The sequence below is a fragment of the Conger conger genome, chromosome 3, assembly GCF_963514075.1.
Source record: "Conger conger chromosome 3, fConCon1.1, whole genome shotgun sequence".
Lineage (NCBI taxonomy): Eukaryota > Metazoa > Chordata > Actinopteri > Anguilliformes > Congridae > Conger > Conger conger.
This window is the reverse complement of record NC_083762.1, coordinates 46,060,328-46,083,648: the sequence shown is the minus strand read 5'-3', so window position 1 is coordinate 46,083,648 and position 23,321 is coordinate 46,060,328. Positions and strand designations below refer to the sequence as shown.

At 37.3% G+C, this 23,321-nt stretch overlaps 1 protein-coding gene across 1 annotated transcript; it reads left to right on the top strand.

Annotated features, from left to right (window-relative positions):
• Positions 1-1,301: 1,301 nt before the first annotated feature.
• Positions 1,302-22,543, top strand: gorasp2 (golgi reassembly stacking protein 2). The gene is made up of 10 exons (XM_061236090.1): positions 1,302-1,511; positions 2,503-2,583; positions 3,016-3,219; positions 10,718-10,804; positions 17,320-17,450; positions 19,606-19,738; positions 20,662-20,779; positions 20,914-21,000; positions 21,113-21,235; positions 21,610-22,543. The coding sequence occupies exons 1-10, from the start codon at positions 1,449-1,451 to the stop codon at positions 21,918-21,920; spliced, it is 1,338 nt and encodes a 445-aa protein (XP_061092074.1). The 5' UTR covers positions 1,302-1,448; the 3' UTR covers positions 21,921-22,543.
• Positions 22,544-23,321: the final 778 nt, after the last annotated feature.

Sequence of the window (23,321 nt, the reverse complement as noted above, 5' to 3'; positions counted from 1 at the left end):
CAGGTCCATAAATATTGGGACATCGACACAATTCTCCTCTTTTTGGCTCTATACACCACCACAATGGATTTGAAATGAAACAAACAAGATATGCTTTAAATGCAGACTTTCAGCTTTAATTTGATATTTACATCGGTGAACGGTGTAGGACACAGGCTTAACCTTTTTGTTTTCAGTAGAAATCGAGCCATCAGCAGGGACAGAAACACCAGACAATAACTGGGCTATGAGCATGAGCCCATGTTAGATTACATTATTGGCATTTGGCAGACGCTCTAATCCAGAGTGACGTACAGTTTTTTTAGACTAAGCAGGAGATAATCCTCCCCTGGAGCAATGCAGGGTTAAGGGCCTTGCTCAAGGGCCCAACGGCTGTACGGATCTTATTGTGGCTACACGGGGATTAGAACCACCGACCATGGGTGTCCCAGTTATTTTACCTTAACCACTACGCTACAGGCCGCCTGGTGTTAGAGCAGATACAGGGAAAACATTTGAGCACACTGGATCAGACTAACAATTATAAATGAATGTATTAATTAATTATCGATTAAAAATCACAAGTGTGATTGATTTGCACTTTGTTGTACGTCGCTCTGGATAAGAGCGTCTGCTAAATGCCACGTAATGTAATGTAAAAAAATCTCTGAAACCAGGTGCACTTTCTCCCCAGCCATGTCATTCCCCAAAATAAACAGTATGCCTGACACAGGTAAAGTGTCACGCACAGCCACTTCAGCTGCCCCACAAGCCAAGTCAGAATGGAGATTAACTGTATGAGCTGTCTGAGATAACTCCAGCTTGACAACGTTTCTCTCTTTGGTTTCCCCAACATGATGGGAACGTTCGTTCATTTAGGCGAGCCGGCTCCGTTCGTTCAACAGATTCGTTCGTTTGGCTCATTCGTTGTTCACTTGTACCTCCGGAAAGTTTGGACTCTGCGTGTGGCTCCCTCGAATATCACCCTATTTGTGGAATTGATTTAACATTCCCCATTTCAATATTAATTTAGTATTACGTGTAAACCGCAACCAGTGTGTAATTGGTTAAATAACCATAATCATTACTCCTCTTTTAGACAGCATTCGTTGACGCCACTTGTTGGTGCCCTGTTGTAGCCAAGACTATTAATCCGAGGAATATTTGTATTTTTTGGATTGCACCATACTACTCATAATAAATTTCTATGAAAATCAGCCTGACAATTAGTACATGTAGTGGTTGTATGCGGTTCCGAACACACATGTTTTGGCACCATTGGCTTTCCATAGTGCCCCATAGTCAAAAGCGAAAATTGTATGGTCCCAGCATCCCTTTTCCTGGATCAGAGTGCCACGTAATAAGTCTGTTGCTTACGGACTAGTTGGTTGTGTTGCAGCTGTATCTTTCCGAGTTTCCGGAACTGGAGGATTCCACCGAAAGCACAAGCATTCAAGAATCGGGGAGATATGGGGGGATCGCAAAGTGTAGAGATTCCCGGAGGAGGGTCAGAGGGTTACCACGTCCTCAGAGTATGCAGTTTTTTCGTGTTACTATTGTCACGTCCAAAAACCTGCAATCAGCGCGAGTAGTGCTTAGTTCTCTCGAGCCGCTCTCCGAGCAAAAGACTTGTAAACCGAGGCCAGGGATCTTAATGCGGCCTAGCTAACGTACAGATGATGCTACGGCCATGGATAATCCTTTGTCTGATTAATTAAAAATGACTTGACTCAAAATACGTTGTTTTAACGGAAAATGTACATTTGCCTCGCCAAGAAAAAGTATTGTTAGTGCATTGTCTGCAGTTCGCAAAACGTTAACTAGCACGCTCGTCAGCTAACGTTAAGAGTGTTTAATGTGACGTTAACTTACAAACTAGCCTACACCTGACAAGTTATTTTCGCTTCTAATGATGTTGGGATAGTTTGCTCGCTAGAGCCTTGATGAAAAGCCTTCGTCTGATGCTAATATGGGCGGTATCCGCGTGCTTTGCAAGTCAACGTTAACTAAGGACTAAGAACAACTAGCGAATTTTTATTTGCGGGCTAGCTAACTTAACCTTTAATATTATTACTTTCCCTGGCTTAGCTAGCTACTTTACCGATAAATGCAGTGCAGTCACCCAACCACGTAAGCTTGGGCGTCCATGTGCGTATTTAACAAGCTAGTTCATTGGGTAAATGATTGCTGCAAGATGGACTAGCTATTCATGACAGCATATAGCCAGCTGCTACATTATGATAGCCAAGTTATTTATCAGCGAATGTCTATATGTACCTAGGAATGAGAATACCCGGTCTCCTGTAGTGCTCAGTGGTTGCAGTGATCGGTCTGAACATTGTCGTTAATACTTGTTGTCACAGCCTTATAATACAAAGAGGACATTTTATCTTAATAAATTGTATGTTCCCTGCATGCAGGTGCCCTTAAATCTATTCGGTAATTTAAGAAGGCAATACTGCATAAATGAGCACAGCTCATAACCTGTTTTGCTGCTTCTGAAACCTGGTCGCTGTCTTGCAGGTACAAGAGAATTCTCCAGGCCACCGTGCAGGATTGGAACCGTTCTTTGACTTTATTGTGTCCATAAATAATACTCGATTGGTAGGTGTTTGAATGTTATTCAACCTTTTCTATGATGTCGAGGATGATTGTCTTTCTGTGCTGTGAAACTGCTCAAATTGAGTGACCTGTTATGGGGGGGTCTCTTATGGTGGGAGTTAAAGCAACAAAAAAATACATTTACAAAGATCACAACTCTGGAAATATGTGCAACTGCTCAGTGCAGTGTTTGTTTGAGAAATTTTATGTTATGTTTTCACATAAACATTGAAGCCAATCTCTTGCCCAGACGCATGCAATATCCAAGGTACATTGTAATTATCATAAGGAGGCCAAATTTGAGTAATCAAAAATGGAAGATGACAATTTCCATAGTGATGGATGCTCACATATTTTTCAGCTTTTTTCCTCACTGGACGTTCCATTTCAGCAGATCTCCATTTCCAGTGGTGAATGTCTTTTTGTCTCCCTCAGAACAAAGATAATGACACACTAAAGGACTTGTTGAAGGCCAATGTGGAGAAGCCAGTGAAGATGCTGGTCTACAGCAGCAAGACTCTGGAACTGAGAGAGACCACGGTCACACCCAGCAATCTCTGGGGTGGGCAGGGCCTCCTGGGGGTCAGCATCCGCTTCTGCAGCTTTGAGGGAGCCAATGAGAACGTCTGGCATGTGCTGGTGAGTGCATTGGCAACCACATAGAGGAGGGAAGCAATGACGGGGGACTCATCAGCAGGTTGCAAAGGCTGTGATCTTTTTATTTTTGGCTCTTTCGTCAGTTTAAGTGCCTTTTTCAAAGTCCCATGTCGGACACATTTGAGTCATTCACTGAAATGCAATGACTGAGGGTTCCCACACCTCTAGGAAAAGCTGGAAGTTTTGATGCAGTTTTCCAGTCATTCCATTAGTGGTCCTGGAAATTGTTTTAATGCAATGTAGAGCTCTGTGGTAGCATGATAGCAAAATTGTACAATGGTGGCAGCATTTTGCACAATAATCGAATCAATACTAATACTAATACAGCGTATTGACCTAGCTTCCAATGAATGCTGTGCCATAAATAATTTATGGGAATGTTTACCAGGGTTCCTGGCTAAGAATAAGGCTGATGTGATAATTTAATCATGATCATGTGAACAAATTTACCAAGAAAATGATGTGAATTATACTTTATCAGGCAGTAATGATCAGATGGTGACTACACTTATCTTTTCACCTGCTCCTTCTTATTGACAGTTATTCTACAGGCCATATCTGGCAAGTTGAAAACATAAAACTGATATGATGTACAGTTGGGAGTCCTATAACATGAGTGCTAAATTGCAGAATTCTGCAGGAAGTCATCCTGATGCGGTTTTCCTCGGCTTTCTGCAGTAATAGGTTTAACAGTTTAACTGCATATTCTGTAGATGGCGCTAGTCTACCAGAATACTGGGAGTAAAACTTTTCCTTTAAAGGAGTAACATGGTGGGTGAATGTGACACTTGCCAGTTGTCTATCGGCAACGATAAAACAAATGTGCATACTTTTGAATTATTCATTCATTTAGTCATTTGAATGTATTTTAAAACTTATTTTTCTAAGCCTAAATTTCCCACTATAAAAGTTAACCAAAACCCTGCGCTTGGTAATGAAAACTGTCAATTGACTATGACGTGCCCCCACTTTCCCCATATAGTTTGATACCATGGCTACCTCCATGATACACACTCATCTTGGGAGACTGAATTGTCACTCGGTCTAACTTAGTATATCAACTATCAATAGCTAAGGTAGGATGCTGGCATATCAAATAATAATTTTTGCTTGGTAGCTAGTCAAGTTAAGATAAAAGCATGACTATAATGTCCTCATGGAAGCAAACTAGCTATCTAACTTTGTAACGTCACCTAATGAAAGCAAACTAGCTGGGCACCTAGCTAGCGAAATGAATATAACCAGAAATAGTTCAATAGTCCTTAAAAGGCAGTCTAATTTAAGTGAACCTAACGTTAGTCAAATATTTGCATTGTAGCACCGCAAACTGTGGGTCACAAGTTATAGGGGAGAGATCAGGGGAGTGCTTATCCTCATGTGATGCACTACGAGGAGAACATTCTCAACCAGTTGAAAACAGGACGATGCATTTAAAAGGCTTGCTTCTCCAAAACTGAAGAACGGACATATTTAATACTTTCATCGTGTTTCTTCAATGCCCTCTTTTGCAAATTGCATATAAAAACCTAGAAACTGTGACCAACCACCATGTAACTTGTCATTCATCTCAACCTATTTTTATTCATTTTCCTTGATTTCCAAGCATGCTAATGATGGGACTAATCAAATAGCAAGTAACATATGGCTTCTTCACTTTGTGTTAGGGGAATTAAATGATAAATTAAAAATGTCCATTAATAGTACAATTTAATCACCCAGTAGCCTGTGCTTAAAAATGGGGAGTGCAGATATGGAAGTGTACATGCATCTGCAAATAATGTTGATAAATTGTGCACAGTTTCCCAATGCAAACAATAAGAAATTGGGTCTAGGTTTCTCGCTAAACTGCCTATTTGGGCGATCTTCCTTCATCTTGAGTATTTTGAGAATTAATTGTTGTATTAATAATGGGTGGGGGGAAAAATGGGGGGGAAAAAATCAGAATATGAGCATTAATATTTTTTATTTCCTCTCAAGCATAAATGGGGTCCAATGGGGAAAATAGGCTTTTTGAGCTAAAATATAGGTGTCACTAGAGGGCGACTTCATATCGATTGGCGGAACTAACTTCAAAATTGGCCCCATGGGTGGAACACACATCACCATTAGCTACCATTGAGCTACAAAATGTTGGCTACCTCAGATGTCTGTACTTAAAATGCCAAAAAATTGTCAATTCAATCATGCATGGCAGGATGTGGAAGAAGCAACAGGATAATGTAACAGGTAATGTTTAGACCATTAACTTTCCCTGCCAATTCCTGTTAAATTATGGAAAAATACTATTAGTGGATTTGTGGTTGGCACTGTAACATATTGTATTTGTTAACATGTAAGGGCCAAATTCAAGCTGTGGCTCATTTATCTTAAAAGAGGATAGAAGAGCAGATTGGTACCTTGCATGGCAGCCAGTCATTGTGAGTGAATCAGGGATGTTCACAAGTCAAATGCAAGTCTGAGTGAAGTCTCAAGTCTCAATCTCCTGAATGGTGCAGCCTAAACAACAGTATGGCTATAGAAATGAATTAAGGTTCCTATGCTAATTGAAGATCTAGAAACCAGTTCATATTTGTATAACACTGGAATACCAAACAATACTGCTTGCATATCGATCTTAAAGACCACACTGAAAGGTTTTTTTTAAAAATAGTGCAACCCTTGATCTGGCTCCAGATCAAAATCCCATTACATGGCTGTTTTTACTGAAAATGCAGCTGCTTGTAAACTACATTGACAATGAAACTGTACAGTGCTTTTCAAGCCAACCTGAAGAAGTTTGTTTTAGCGTTGCTGTACCTTATGCTTGTGGTTCTCTAGCTTGCAAAGCTTTTCAAGACCAACCACTTGAAGTGCAAGCCAACATCCCTACAACTTGGCAGTCAAAAAAATAAGAAAATATGAGCTTCTGTTATGCTAATTAAACGGTGACACAAACATTATACTGAGTCTGAAACGCGTCATTTGGCCAAGACAGCAGTTTAGCCTAGTTACGTTAATGCTACAGTGAACAGCGGTGGGGTTAGCTCCAGAGTCAACTGACTTACCTTTCCATATGTGTTTTTAAATGTCTGTTGAAATTTGATGTGATTGCTCCCCCATCTTTTATTTTAATTCTCCACATTTTTGCTAGTTGCAATCATTTTGTTTGGCTCGATGAGCTTGAATTATTTAAACTCAAAGGCCACAACATGTGGAACTATAATCTTAGCAAGCTATGCTGCAAGAAATACAGTGTAGGGTGTTGCTATGGTTGCAACTAAAAGGAGCACAGCGTAGAACGACATTGGATGTGAATAGATGAGTTAGAGGCATCAATTGTAAAGCGCTTTGGATGAAACCTATATAAAGGCAGTCCAAGCAGGCTAAAAGCCAAGGGACGTTGACATTTAGCTAGTAAACATTGCCACTTGGTGGTGTAAGGTTTTGTGTTATTGAATACTGTACTTGTTAGCTAGATTATATTCGCTAGTTGATATTAATTTCTCATCAACGTTGTAAAAAATAGGTTGAACTATTTTGAGGCTCACATTACCATCGCCATCATCTACATTACTGGGTTTTCAGCATTGACTTGATGCACAATATTTAGTCTGTAGGGTAGATTAATTAACAGAAACATTTGTTTTATATATATATATATGTGTGTATATATGGATAGATGTGTGTATATATGTATATGTATGTATATATGTATGTGTGTGTATGTATATATATCTATGTATATATATCTATGTATATATATGTATATATATCTATGTATATATATATGTATATATATCTATGTATATATATATGTATATATATCTATGTATATATATATGTATATATATCTATGTATATATATATGTATATATATCTATGTATATATATATGTATATATATCTATGTATGTATATATGTATATATATCTATGTATGTATATATGTATATATATCTATGTATGTATATATGTATATATATCTATGTATGTATATATGTATATATATCTATGTATATATATATGTATATATATCTATGTATATATATATATGTATATATATCTATGTATATATATATATATGTATATATATCTATGTATATATATATATGTATATATATCTATGTATATATATATATGTATATATATCTATGTATATATATATATGTATATATATCTATGTATATATATATATGTATATATATCTATGTATATATATATATGTATATATATCTATGTATATATATATATGTATATATATCTATGTATATATATATATGTATATATATCTATGTATATATATATATATGTATATATATCTATGTATATATATATATGTATATATATCTATGTATACATGTGTACATATATATATCTATGTATACATGTATGTGTATATATATATCTATGTATACATGTATGTGTATATATATATCTATGTATACATGTATGTATATATATATATATCTATGTATACATGTATGTATATATATATATCTATGTATACATGTATGTATATATATATATCTATGTATACATGTATGTATATATATATATATATCTATGTATACATATATATATACATATATATATATATACATGTATGTATATATATATGTATATATATATATCTATGTATACATGTATGTATATATATATATCTATGTATACATGTATGTATATATATATATCTATGTATACATGTATGTATGTATGTATATATATATCTATGTATACATGTATGTATGTATGTATATATATATCTATGTATACATGTATGTATATATATATCTATGTATACATGTATGTATGTATGTATATATATATCTATGTATACATGTATGTATGTATGTATATATATATCTATGTATACATGTATGTATGTATGTATATATATATCTATGTATACATGTATGTATGTATATATATATATCTATGTATACATGTATGTGTATATATATATATCTATGTATACATGTATGTGTATATATATATCTATGTATACATGTATGTGTATATATATATATATCTATGTATACATGTATGTGTATATATATATATATATATCTATGTATACATGTATGTATATATATGTATACATGTATGTATATATATGTATACATGTATGTATATATATGTATACATGTATGTGTATGTATATATATGTATACATGTATGTGTATATATATATATGTATACATGTATGTATATATATATATATATGTATACATGTATGTGTATATATATATATGTATACATGTATGTATACATGTATATGTATATATATGTATACATGTATGTATATATATATATGTATACATGTATGTATATATATATATGTATACATGTATGTATATATATATATATATGTATACATGTATGTATATATATATATGTATACATGTATGTATATATATATATGTATACATGTATGTATATATATATATGTATACATGTATGTATATATATATGTATACATGTATGTATATATATATATGTATACATGTATGTATATATATATATGTATACATGTATGTATATATATATATGTATACATGTATGTATATATATATATGTATACATGTATGTATATATATATATGTATACATGTATGTATATATATATATATGTATACATGTATGTATATATATATATATGTATACATGTATGTATATATATATATATGTATACATGTATGTATATATATATATATGTATACATGTATGTATATATATATATATGTATACATGTATGTATATATATATATGTATACATGTATGTATATATATATATATCCATGTATACATGTATGTATATATATATATCCATGTATACATGTATGTATATATATATATCCATGTATACATGTATGTATATATATATATCCATGTATACATGTATGTATATATATATATCCATGTATACATGTATGTATATATATATATCCATGTATACATGTATGTATATATATATATCCATGTATACATGTATGTATATATATATATCCATGTATACATGTATGTATATATATATATATCCATGTATACATGTATGTATATATATATATATCCATGTATACATGTATGTATATATATATATCCATGTATACATGTATGTATATATATATATCCATGTATACATGTATGTATATATATATATCCATGTATACATGTATGTATATATATATATCCATGTATACATGTATGTATATATATATATATCCATGTATACATGTATGTATATATATATATCCATGTATACATGTATGTATATATATATATCCATGTATATATGTATGTATTTATATATGTATGTGTATATATACATACATATGTACACTTATGTTTGTATATATGTATGTATATACGTGTGTATATATATGTACATGTACCAGTCAAAAGTTTGGACACACCTTGCCTCTTTCTGATTTTTCCTGTCAATGTTTTATTTCCTCTGTTTGTAATCAAACAATTTATACGTGGTCAAAGTGCAGCTTTTATTAAAGGGTATTTTTGTACATATCTTTTGTACATATCTTCTACATATTTTTGTTTCAACAAGACTGACCGCAAACACACGAATAAGCGAGCAACATCTTGGTTCCAGACAAAAAGGATTGAGGTAATGGAGTGGCCAGCTCAATGCCCTGACCTCAACCCCATTGAAAACTTGTCGGGTGACATTAAAAATGCAGTTTCTGTACTAAACCAAAAATTCACAGGAACTGTGGAATGTAGTTGGTTCATCCTGGGCTGAAATGCCTGTTTCTTGGTGCCACAATTTGGTTGACTCGATGCAACGCAGATGGGCGGCAGTTATCATAAACCATGGTTATGCTAATAAATATTAGTTCAGTAATTTAAAGTGAAGTTAAATCTTGAAAAAATTCTTCACTTTATACTGTTTGGAGAGAGTTTGAAGAGAAAAATGTCGACACATTTTTTTGAACAGATTAATATTCCAATAATAATTTTTAAAAAAAAGGTCCAGTGTGAGTGTGTTTAAAAAAAACTGCTACTGCTACTTCCTGCATATTTTTAGTTTTTTTTGCACCATTCTCTGCAACCTCTAGACTGTTGTGCGTGATAATCACAAGAGATCAGCAGTTTCTGAGATACTCCAATCACCCTATCTGGCACCATCAATAATTCCACGGTCAAAGTCACTCCCCCATTCTAACATTTGGTCTGAACAACAGCCAAACCTGTTGACCGCGTCTGCATGCTTTTATGCATTTTGTTGCTGCCATATGATTGGCTGACTTAAATATTTGCATTAACAAGCTGGTGTACAGGTCTACCTAATAAATGATATAGATATACTCAGTGAGGTAGACCTGTACATTTAGGTAGACCTGTACACCTACTTATTCATGTGATTATCTAATCAGCTAATCGTGCGATGCATGAAATAATGAAAATACGGATCAGGAGCTTCAGTTAATGTTCAAATCAACCATCAACTGCTAGTAAGTAAAAAATATTTTTTGTCTTGTCACCCTAGGAAGTGGAGCCAAATTCTCCTGCTGCACTGGCTGGAATGAGACCACACACAGACTACATCATTGGAGCTGATACCGTCATGAATGAGGTAAAATACATTGATGCATTCCTGTAGAAGTTATGTACAACTGTTTTTGCTTGATATTTGTGAATTCAGTTTATAATTGCTCACTGTCGTCTCTGTTAAAGAAAACCTAGAATAATTGGCAAATGAATGGGGAATTGTAAAGTTGCAATATATACTGCAAATTTTATCATGTAAATGAAATGCCAAAATATTAAGAGCAAAAAATACTCAGTGTTGTTTACTCCTATAAGATCTGTAACAAACATGTCACTAACCATAATTTATACCTACTTTTTAAGCACCTTTGAAGACTGTATTAATGCAGAAAACTTCATGCCTGGCTAAACTGTTGTCTAGCATGCATCTAATATTGGCATCTAATATAATGGACAAGTTGGAATTATTTCTTGAGAAAAAATTCTCTTAAGGGATACCCAGCATGGTTTTTGCAAGGAAAGACTTACTTAGACTTCTTTGTGGAAACTGAAGGTTTAAGCCTTTTATTTCCTCAAAGTCAGTGGTTTTTGGGCATGTCCTTTCCATGCAAAAACCATGGTTTATTTCAGAGGGAGCTTGGAATTAGCTCCAGTATATGAAACCGTAACAGTAGGATGGGTCTTATTTCAGTAAATACTGTTTGAACTGAAGTTCCACATTGTTGTTTTTGCACCTCTTCTTTTCCTTATTTAAATAAATGATCTTGATAGTGTTATGACCCACAATCCACCTGCGTTACAATAACCTGATGCTTGTGGTGTATGACAGGAAACCACTTCAGCAATAAGCACAACCTGAAAGACTCAGTTGACCCAAAAGTGATGAATAAAAAAAACCAAAAGTGTGTTTACGTTTATTTACAGCAATGCAGGGAGTTAGACCTGTAAATTATGTTCAAATTTTTAACTATAATCTGTGCATATATGCAAGCTTAGTGGAGGTTGCGTGATCTCACCAGGTAATCAGTGGGAGAAACCCACGCTACAGATGGAAATGGGCCTCGGTTTAAAAGTCTGTCTCCAATCCCGTTGTAGTCCAACGTTGGCATTGGGGTCATCATTTACTGTCCATACAGCCTGCGCTCTTATCTTGAATGGTTTTCTAACTAAGTATCATGAAGGCTACAGTAGCAAGCACATAATCGATAACAAGGTAGTAGGCCTAAGCAGCCTTAATCAGGTTCGCAGATCAGCAGATGGCGAGCTGTTGGTGGTAGACTTAAAATGATGCACTTCAATATTTATAGTTTATAGTTTTAAAGCAACATTCCATGACAGTCCCCTGATCCTCGAAACAGGCATCACTCGAAGGGTTTGCCTGGTGATCTTGCATGACTTCCTTGGTAACGTGTCTCCAGGAATAGGTCATCATGCAGCGATGTGCGTTTGGAATGTGTCCTCCAATGTGGATCACTGGAACAGGACAGTAACATCATTTTCTCCACCTGCAGGAAAACAATATCAGGGTCTCTGTTCAAATTAAATAGCTGTCTATCCATTTTAACACCGCAAGTAGGTGACTTCACAATGCTTCTCTTTATGAATAGCTGGCAGTTCATGTAGCCTACAGGTAGCTTGGTTAATGTGTAAAAACTGCTAGCTATTTCAATTTTCTGTTGCAAACCGTTGCTAGCTAGCTTGTTTTTAGGTTTTATGTGAGAAATTATTTAATATAATGCTTGTTAATCACCATCATATATAGTTCGCTTGTTTGGATTCTATGTTACTTGGACACAGCTTTTTCAGTTAAGCTTGGTAGCATAGTATGTATAGATTATACTAATACTGGGTAGGGCCTCAATTCTTTGTCGCATGGATTCCACAAGATGTTGAAAACATTCTGATCCATGTTGACATTAGAGGTCGACCGATATATCGGTCGTGCCGATATACAGTACATCCTGAAAGTATTCACAGCGCTTCACTTTTCCCACATTTTGTTATGTTACAGCCTTATTCCAAAATGAAATAAATTCATTTTTTCTCCTCAAAATACTACACGCAACACCCCATAATGACAACATGAAAGAAGTTTTTTTGAAAATTTTATTTTATTTTTTTAAACTAAGAAATCACATGTACATAATTATTTGCTCAATACTTTGTTGATGCACTTTTGGCAGCAATTACAGCCTCAAGTCTTTTTGAATGCCACAAGCCACGATGCCACAAGCTTGGCACACCTATCTTTGGGCAGTTTCGCCCATTCCTCTTTGCAGCACCTCTCAAGCTCCATCAGGTTGGATGGGGAGCGTCGGTGCACAGCCATTTTCAGATCTCTCCAGAGATGTTCAATCGGATTCAAGTCTGGGCTCTGGCTGGTCCACTCAGGGACATTCACAGAGTTGTCCTGAAGCCACTCCTTTGATATCTTGGCTGTGTGCTTAGGGTCATTGTCCTGCAGAAAGATGAACCGTCACCCCAGTCTGAGGTCAAGAGCGCTCTGGAGCAGGTTTTCATCCGGAATGTCTCTGTACATTGCTGCATTCATCTTTCCCTCAATCCTGACTAGTCTCCCAGTTCCTGCCGCTGAAAAACATCCCCACAGCATGATGCTGCCACCACCATGCTTGATGAGCGGTGCTTGGTTTCCTCCAAACATGACGCCTGGCATTCACGCCAAAGAGTTCAATCTTTGTCTCATCAGACCAGAGAATTTTGTTTCTCATGGTCTGAGAGTCCTTCAGGTGCCTTTTGGCAAACTCCAGGCGGGCTGCCGTGTGCCTTTTACTAAGGAGTGGCTTCCGTCTGGCCACTCTACCATACAGGCCTGATTGGTGGATTGCTGCAGAGATGGTTGTCCTTCTAGAAGGTTCTCCTCTCTCCACAGAGGCACGCTGGAGCTCTGACAGAGTGACCATCGGGTTCTTGGTCACCTCCCTGACTAAGGCCCTTCTCCCCCGATTGCTCAGTTTAGACGGGCGGCCAGCTCTAGGAAGAGTCCTGGTGGTTCCGAACTTCTTCCATTTACGGATGATGGAGGCCACTGTGCTCATTGGGACCTTCAAAGCAGCAGAAATTTTTCTGTACCCTTCCGCAAATTTGTGCCTCGACAATCCTGTCTTGGAGGTCTACAGACAATTCCTTTGACTTCATGCTTGGTTTGTGCTCCAACATGCACTGTCAACTGTGGGACCTTATATAGACAGGTGTGTACCTTTCCAAATCATGTCCAATCAACTGAATTTACCACAGGTGGACTCCAATTAGGCTGTAGAAACATCTCAAGGTTGATCAGTGGAAACAGGATGCACCTGAGCTCAATTTTGAGCTTCATGGCAAAGGCTGTGAATACTTAAGTACATGTGATTTCTTAGTTTTTTATTTTTAATAAATTTGCGGAAATCTAAAAACTTTTTTCACGTCATTTGGAGGAAAAAAATTAATTTAATCAATTTTGGAATAAGGCTGTAACATAACAAAATGTGGGAAAAGTGCAGCGCTGTGAATACTTTACGGCTGCACTGTATCGGCCATTTTTTACCCATTTTTACCTTATCGGTCCATATCGGTATCGGCTTTTGCCGATATTTGTCCAAAATGCGCCATCTCATGTTAATTCCAACATTCAGCAGGTTCAAATTTACTGTGACTAAAAATATTAGTCCTAAAGTTAATTTCAATAGTGTTTGCTCAACAACTACGATCGCACTGGCTTACCGCGGGTCTGTTGGCAAGGTAAACAAAACCAGCAACGACGCTTGGAAACATGGGATGGTGAAGGAAGAAATTCATTGGGGTCATTCCTATGTTCCCACAGCCCTATGTTCCCACAGTTCTAAGATTTTTTTTTTGGTCTGTGTGCGCGTCTTGAGGCGTGTAGCGTGGGAAGGGGAAAGTTGTGTCTGTGTGCGCGTCTGGAAGCAGGATTACGCAAAACTACTGCGCCGATTTGCAAATTTGGTGGCGGTGTCAGGCCAAATTTGTACGGGACAGCTGTGGGAACATAGGACTGTGGGAACATTTGGTGTTAGTTAGTTAGTTAGGCTACCGAACTGTTCAGCCCCTATGTGTTATCGTTGCCACCCAACCCATTAATTTCAGACGTGTCTTAACCCCACCGAGAAATAAATGAATGAAATGCAGACTTATTTTGTTCGTACAATTAAGCACGATCCAGTAGAGAATAGTCTAGCTTCCAACCGCGGAAGGAAGCCACTGCCGAAGTAGGCTCCCCCAGACGTCTACTCGGAGTGGATATTTTAGTCCTGCTGCACTCCGCATTTTTCCCTTCCATATGGTAAACACAAATAACTTTCAGTCTTAATTTAGGAAGTAGGAACATCAAATATATGGCAGCGAATTCCCTTATTGTTGCATTGCAATAGTCCCGCCAGCATTTCCCAATGCTGTTGCTCAAGCTTTTTTGCGTTACAGCAGGGCCCGTCTACGTCCCATCCCGTCTCGTCTCTAGCCCATTCTCTGGTTAGTCGACACGACTCACACCGCTTAGACTGCTCCGAAGTGCGTGAGCATTTCTCTGTGCCTGCCTCTCTGTGCCTGAGGTGGAGCTTATCATTGGAGAGAATGTAGTGTTGCCTATTTAGTGTGCCTAGCCAAATAAACAGTAGCCTATTATCTATGTCCTGGTGGTAATGAAAAGGTTACTATAACATAGTGTAGGTAGGCTAATAAACATTTAGTTGTACTTTGCCTACACTGCATATGGATGGCATAAGCTGCAGAATTACTTACAATGAGTTTTAAAGTAGGCTAGGCATAGGCTACAATGAAGTCAGTAAAACATTATTTTAATTTCATACAACTAGCCTTGCACAACTAGAAATACTTTCTACTATTTCTTAATAAACTGTTTTATACATTTTCTCATTAAAAGCATCCTTTTCTCAACTCTTTATATTGTTTCCTATTCCTTATAGACGGTATTTAGAATAGAAATTCAATATCCTTAATAATTTTTTTGTTATTGAAAGAGTCAAATATAATTAATATCGGCCTAGAATATCGGCCAAATATCGGTATCGGCCACTCTAGGCCATCAGATATCGGTATCAGCCCTGAAAAATGCATATCAGTCGACCCCTAGTTGACATGCAATTTCTACAGATTTGTCAGCTGTATATTCCTTCTGCAAATCTTTTGTTCTACCACATCCAAAAGATGTTCTAAAGGATTCAGATCCGGTGACTGGGAAGGCCACTGAAGAACATTGAGCTCATTGTCATGTTCATGAAACCAGTTTGATACCACTTTTGCTTTGTGACATGGTGCACTATCATGCTGGTAGTAGCCATTAGAAGATGGGTACTTTGTGTCCATGAAGGGAGGCACCTGGTCAGCAACAATATTCAAATAGGCTGTGGCATTCAAGCAAGGTTTGATTGGTATTAAGTGTGCCAAGAAAACATTTCCCACACCATTACACCACTGCCCCTGGCCTGGACTGTTGAGGCTGGTTGGATCCATGGATTAATGTTTTTGCGCCAAATTCTGTACCTACCCTCTGTATGCCTCATCAGAAATCAAGATTCATTAGACCGGGCTATGTTTTTCGACTGTCCAGTTTTGTTGAGCCTGTGCCAACTGCAGCATGAGCTTTCTGTTAAACTGACTTGGTCTTCTGCTGTTGTGGCCCATCCACCTCTAGAGACTGTTGTAAGTGAAAATCTTAGGAGATCTGCAGTTACAGAAATGCGCATACTCAAATACAGCCTGTCTGACACAAACAATCACCCCATGGTCGAAATCCCTGAGGTCACATTTTTTCCCCATTCTAATGGCTGATGTGAAGATTTACTGAAGCTCCTGATCTGCATGAGTTTATGCATTGCCCTCCTGCCACATGATTGGCTGATTAGATCGCATGATCATAGGATTCCAAGTGTTCCTAATAAAGAGCTCAGTGAGTGTCCATGCTTTGTAATGGATAAAATAAGATCGAGGATGATCTACTTCATTGACCCCTGTCGGGTAATTTGTTCGCTGCGTTCGACCCACTGTGCAGTGACCCAGGGAGCAATGTGGGGTTAAGGGCCTTGCTCATTGGCCCAACAGCTGTGCAGATTTTATCATGGCTACACTGGGGGCTTGAACCACCAAGCTTCCAGGTCCAAGGTAGATGGGGTTTTTTTTTTTGTCAAAATGTATGCTTATTTTATGATTTACAGCAATTTAGATATTTGGATAGATTCTGTGACACTAAGGGACACCAGGGTACAGTGCTTACATTTTGCTATAGCATATACCAGGTCAGGTAATGTGGGTGCGTATATGGACTTTAGCAGACGGGCAAATGTTTTATTTGAGTATAAAATTTATATTTTTGCTCAGAATTTATGATTTGCTGAATGATACATTCCTCTTAGATATTAAGTTTGTGTGTGCAAAAATCTTTGTGTGCTAAAAATATCTCTTCACACATGCACAAATAATGTCTTACTATTTTCTTTACACAGGGCTGCAAGAGGCAACAGAGTGGTGCACCACCACGGTTATATTTGTGTTGGTGGACTTCGTGTTGGTGTTTGTTATTGCTTCATTAATTTAAGCCAAAATGTAATATTTTGTGTTTCTCCATAGTCTGAGGATCTGTTCTCGCTCATTGAGACGCACGAAGGGAAGGGCCTGAAGCTGTACGTGTACAACACTGACACAGACAACTGTCGAGAGGTGGTAATAACACCCAACAGCTCGTGGGGTGGAGAAGGCAGGTGAGGCATGCTCTTTGGTCAGGATTGTATCGAGAACCAATATGGAATTGGTACAAGCTCCTGATTGCTCAGAACCAAAATATCGATGAGGTCCTGGACAAATGGTGCTGCTATCTATATTTACACCAAGTAATTCCTTAATTACATCTACTTTAATTAATTCTAACGTACCTGTAAAGTGTGAATTACATTTCATTAAAAAATCCATTAAAAGATTTTAAAAAAATAGTTGGTAGCCTGGAAATGAAAATGCGTAGTGTTTGTATGCAAATATTTTACATGAAACTGTTCAACCAGCTGCGAAGTGAAAACATTAAAAGTTAGTGTTCCATTTTGCGATTTTATATATATATATATATATTTATTTATTTATTTATTTGCATTAATTCCTTTTTTCACGGGCAATTTCCAATAACTGGTAACAAGATACGTTTGAAAGCGTTAATTCAGTTCTATTTGTATAACCTGTTTTAAGATTCCATTGCTTTAGCGACAACAGTTCCTTATTTTTTAATATGTGGATGGCAAAACGAGGGGGGAAATTCACATACTACAATAAATAAGGTAATGTCAGTGCCCTTTTCACAGCAAGGGTCCAGCGAATGGTTCCTCCTCTGGAGGAATTCAAAGGATAGTGAAAACACCTTTGACTCCATAATAGAGGGCATTTTCAGTGAAGTGACCCCATTTTATATCGATGAGCATGTAAATACATTGTCAAAATGTTATTTTTATTCAGTATGCTTATAAATATGTAACCGGCCTGCTTTTGAATAATAAATAGCATGTGAAATTGTGGAATATGGTAGACTTGTTGATGGGGACTGGGAATTTGACAAAAAGTTCTGTGGACCTCAATGAATACATTGATATACAACATGTTATTATTGTACTTATTATTTTTATGATCTTCTCGACCTGTTGCTCACTGGGGAGAGTGCAAGGAGGGGGAGTTTGTGACTGAGAGCAAGGGCAGGGTGACAGGCGGATAAAATAAAAGGGGTTTTGTGCAGCATTGTACACCTCATGAGACCAATAATATAATTTAGTTTCTGTGTGTCCTTTTCTCCGTGTAGCCTTTTGGAGTTTCCCTTTTGGAAAACTGCCTAGACATAGCTTAGAAAAAAGAATGAAGAATAAACATTTTTGGTGATATTGTCACCATATTTGAAAGGGGATTTGTCCAGTGTTTGCCTGTTGCTCTGTTAAGCGCACCAGCCAGTCAGAATAATCTATATCCACTCAAAAACGGCAAGTCTTTTCAGTGAGAAAAAAAGCTTCCACTTTCTCTGTTTTGAGCTTTGTTTTATTAATATTAAGAGTAATTTCGACTCTTGGTAAACAAATCCCAAAGGGTTACCTTTCAGAAGACCTGATTATACCTGTAGCCAAAAGGGTTTATGAATAGTAATTTTGGTATGTAATTTTCAAGCTTGTGTCAAGAAAAGGGGTGATACTTAAGGGGTTAAACAGAATGCAAGACCACATCATCTCAGAAAACATTTAAAAATGAATAATTTGATGTCTGAGGAGCTCTGCCTATACAACTATCACTGATATTATGCAAACTGTGGAATGTTTGTTGGTGCCAGACAGGGTGGTTTGAGTGTCTCACCTGATCACACACAACAGTCTGCAGAGTGGTGTGAAAAACAAAAAACATCCGGTGAGCAGCAGTTCTCCAGGCCAAAAATGCATTTTTAATAAGAGGTCAGCGGAGTGCCTGACAATTCATAGCTGACAGGAAGTAAATAAATAACTATGCATTACAACAGTGGTATGCTTTGAACACCCAATGTGTCAAACCTCTAACTGAATAGGCTACAGCAGCAGAAGACCGATAAGTAATAAGTCTAATAAATACCTAAACGTGCTCACTGAGTCTATATCACGTGAGCTATGTTGCTAGCCTTTTAATATATAATAATATAATAATATAATAATAATAAATAAAATGACAATTTTCACAACATGTCCAAATTATGGAGGAGTATTTAGAAGTACAGTATGGATAATTGGTATATCTGTATTGAAAATAATCCTAAACATACCCTTCCCTACTTTCTGGTCCCTTTTATCAGCAGATGTGGATGAGTTCTTTGGCTGGAATTTCTAATTTCTTCTTTTTTTCCTTTTTTTTTTTTCTCTTCTACAGTATGGGCTGTGGGATTGGCTATGGGTACCTCCACAGGATACCAACCCGACCGTTTGAGGAAGGAAAAAAGATCAATTTTCCTGGACAAATTCCCAGTGAGCCCACTAGTCCATTAAAGGATGGCTTCACAGAGGTGAGCTTCATTTTCTTATAGTTTGTATAGTTTGTCTGTATTTTTCATTAGTCAAATTTGGAATGCCCAGTTGTGGTTGTAGTAGCTGCAGGCTCCTTTGTCATGACTGCCATACCAGTCTGGAATTATCCTTGTCCTGTTGTTGCTGCACTTTATTGCACAGCTTGGCAATATCCCCATTGATGGGAATAGTGGCTATTGAACAAACTGGTCAATATTTTTATGCTTTCATGTGACATGTTTTTGATGCCCTGTGATCTTTCTGAAATTGTGGAATTAAAGCACTGTTAAAATCCTTCACTTGATTCTTTTTCTGAGTTTTCCCTGGGTGCAAAACAAAATGTCACTTTCACTCAGCATAAAGCAGTGGCTCCCAAACTCAGCCCTGTGTATGCTGGTTTTCATTCCAATTGCATCCCAGTTTTTCTTTTCTTTTCATGTTTAGGAGGATTAGTTGCTCTCTTAATCCACAATATGCCTGAAATATAATTTTTTGAAGTGTGTAATTTCCCAGGTGGTTCTTTTTGTGGCCAGGTGTCCACACCATTAATTATTTCATTTGATATGTTAAAAATAGTTAACCTATACAATTGTTTGCAACATAGCCCAAATAAGCACAATCTGAGCTTCATATAGCCATTTTTAAATAATATAAGCACCTAATTAAGAATTTAACAGCTTGTTAGAATTCTGAGATTGTCATTGTGGTTGGAACTAAAAACCAGTATACCCAGTGGTGCCCAGTGATCGAGTTTGGGAACCATTGACATAGAGGACTGTTGTGCAACCCGAATTATACATTCCTTCAGTACGGGTGCACAACTCAATGACTCCAAACAAAGCAAGGTGCTGATTATAATGATTCATTTCTTGGTTAAATGCAACTGACCTTTATCATTCTTCCACATGTGCTTGTGTCTCAGGTGCAGCTCTCAGCCGTCAATCCCCCACCTGCTGTGCCATCTGCTCCCACTGAGGAGGGGCTGTCTGGCCTGTCAATCAGCTCAGCCCCACCCACCATCCCCAGCGTTCTACAAACGGGTAACACCTGACCTTCCTGCTTGCTTCAGATTGTTCCCTCTTTGGGAACAGAGGGTACTGCCTGCAAATTGATGTGATGACAGTATAGGACTGAGGGAATTCTGAAGGATGTCTGTTCTTGTCCCCTGTATAAGGTGTGCCCACTGTTCCTCTGCTGCCTACGTCAGGGAGCCCCTCGATGAGTGCTGTTCCGCCCACCAACCCTGCTGCTACATTGCCAGGTCAAATCAAAGCAATCATTTCCATGCTAGGGAATGGCACATGAATTATTTCAGCGGCTTATTAAAGTCAGACTGATGGGTGATGAATGTTTTTTTTAATTTTTTTATACAGGTCTGATGCCCTTACCAGGAAGTTTGCCCCCGCTTCCCAACTTGCCAAATTTGAATATCCCTTTACCAGACTTAAGTGCAGTATCTTTAGCAGGCATTGTAGGTCTGCCACCACATACATCAGGTACAGCAACAGTTAAAGCAATGGCATCATAACATTGATCGTTCACCATGAGCTATTTTTCAAAACGGACACTGGAATAGGTAGCTTCTTAAACAGAAGTTGATTGATTCCTCATGGATTTTTCCACACAAACCTTGTATGTCAATTTTAATGTAGTTGTTTAAAAAGTCCCTACAGAAAAGTAGTTTTGCACAAAGCAAATGTACAATTCGTTTTAGATTATAGAAAGTTGGACTGATTAGTATATATGCATTGCTAGTCAAATTCAATACACACCAAAGAAAATGTACTTGTTATAAGGAACTGTGTAAATATTATACAAGGATATGTAATGGTTTTGAGTGTATATTTAGGCTGTTTGCTCTGCTTTTCAGCTACAGGTTTCCTCCCGCTCGCCCCCCTACCTCCTCTGAATCTGCCTGGTATATCCCCACTGCCCCTGTCTACCATGCTCCCCTCCCAGCTGCCCATGGCTCCAGGAGTGACCTGCCCCCCGTCTGTCATCCCTGCCTCTGTCCCAGCTGTTGCTGAGCAAACTCCTGCTCTCATCCTGGATGCTACAGCCTCTCCCAATACCCCTGTTGCCAGCGATGTGCTCACAGAGGCTCTCACTGAAGCAGCAGTTGCCACGGAAACTCCTTGTCCGGAGGAGACAATCGCACAGGTGTCCTCCGAGGCCTCATAACAGTGAGTGGCTCCTTCTGTCGGCCCTCTTCGCTGTATTTATTTAACCACAGGAAAATGTTCCATCATAGAGAATATGGCACATCAAACCTGTGGGTGGGGGGTGGAGGGGTGGGGGGTTGTCAAACCAATGGGGTGATCCACTGGGAATTTTGTGGCAGTTGAGAATTTAAAAATAACAAAAAGGTGTGAGGCTAAAGATAATGTGCTGAAGTATGTCAAGGGATCTCTTGCAATCGGTTGCTGTTAAGCCTCAGCCTTTTCTGAATCATCTGTTTCTTTTATTTTGATCTGACACTCTCTTCAACCCCAAATGTTGTCCCATTCCACAATATTAATTTGGTTTAAATGATACATGATGGTAACTTGTATTTTTTTAATAATTGATTGTATTTCAGCACAGATCTTTATTGAACAAGGTGCAGTTATATCCATGTGTCTCCATGTACTGTCTTTCAAGTAAGCTGCTACACTTTGCTTACTGTTGCCATGTCGTACAAAACTATTTGCTGTGCAAAGGAGTTTGGAATATGCGATTGGAAATCTAACGGTGGCGCTCCAAACCACCCAGTGAAAAAAAATACTCTGTTCTCACATTAAAGCAATAAAACAGATGGTATTTTACTTTTCTGGTGTAATATTTGCATTTCAAGTATTTTTTCTTTCTCTTCAAGACGTGTTTTTTTAACGTGTTAAGCCACAAAAACCTGAAATGATCATGATCTACATCATGATCATGTAGTGTCTTCAGGTCCAGCAGGGGGAGCCAAAGTCATAATTTATAGGCATCGTTCACTTTCTGGGGTTTTTATTTTTTTGGTTCTGTTATTTTAACTGTCACGAAAATTTTGTTTTTGGTGAAGATGAGAAGGAGCATGTTAAGTTCTGTATAAGTGCTAAGAACCAACATTTCCTCCCTAATCATTATCTTTACCTCGATTACTAACAATATAATCAATTTTTAGTGTAATGGTGTTTTTCAACCCTCACACATCATGGTTTCTTTATGACTATTCACTTGTTTCATTTTTTTATCTGTAAATTGGCAAAACCAAGAAATAAAATACATTTGTTTTATTTGCTTTTTACTATATATTTTTAATCTTTTTGTTACATGTTTCTGTTAAAACGGAATACATAAATAGAATATTTTTTCTGTTTCGTGTGAAAACTGACCCTTTTTGTTGAAATCGTCCACTCCTAAGCATTTTTATTGAAAACTAAATTAATCCGTATAAGAAACCTGGAAAAGAAAGTGTCTGTCTTTCCATTATCCATCCGTCCATCTGTCTGTGTGTACACAGCACATGCCGTCACTGTGTGTCACTTTATTAACATTTGACCACTGTGTGTCACTAATTTGTTCCAGAGCCGCCTCTGCTGTGATCCTTTTGCTCATGTT

What these genes read in the sequence shown, in the direction of transcription:
- gorasp2 (XM_061236090.1), top strand. Translation starts at nt 1,449, where the DNA reads ATGGGGGGATCGCAAAGTGTAGAGATTCCCGGAGGAGGGTCAGAGGGT. An exon ending in AGGGTTACCACGTCCTCAGA is followed by an intron (nt 1,512 to 2,502) that starts GTATGCAGTTTT and finishes GCTGTCTTGCAG; the next exon opens with GTACAAGAGAATTCTCCAGG. An exon ending in CCCCAGCGTTCTACAAACGG is followed by an intron (nt 20,780 to 20,913) that starts GTAACACCTGAC and finishes CCCCTGTATAAG; the next exon opens with GTGTGCCCACTGTTCCTCTG.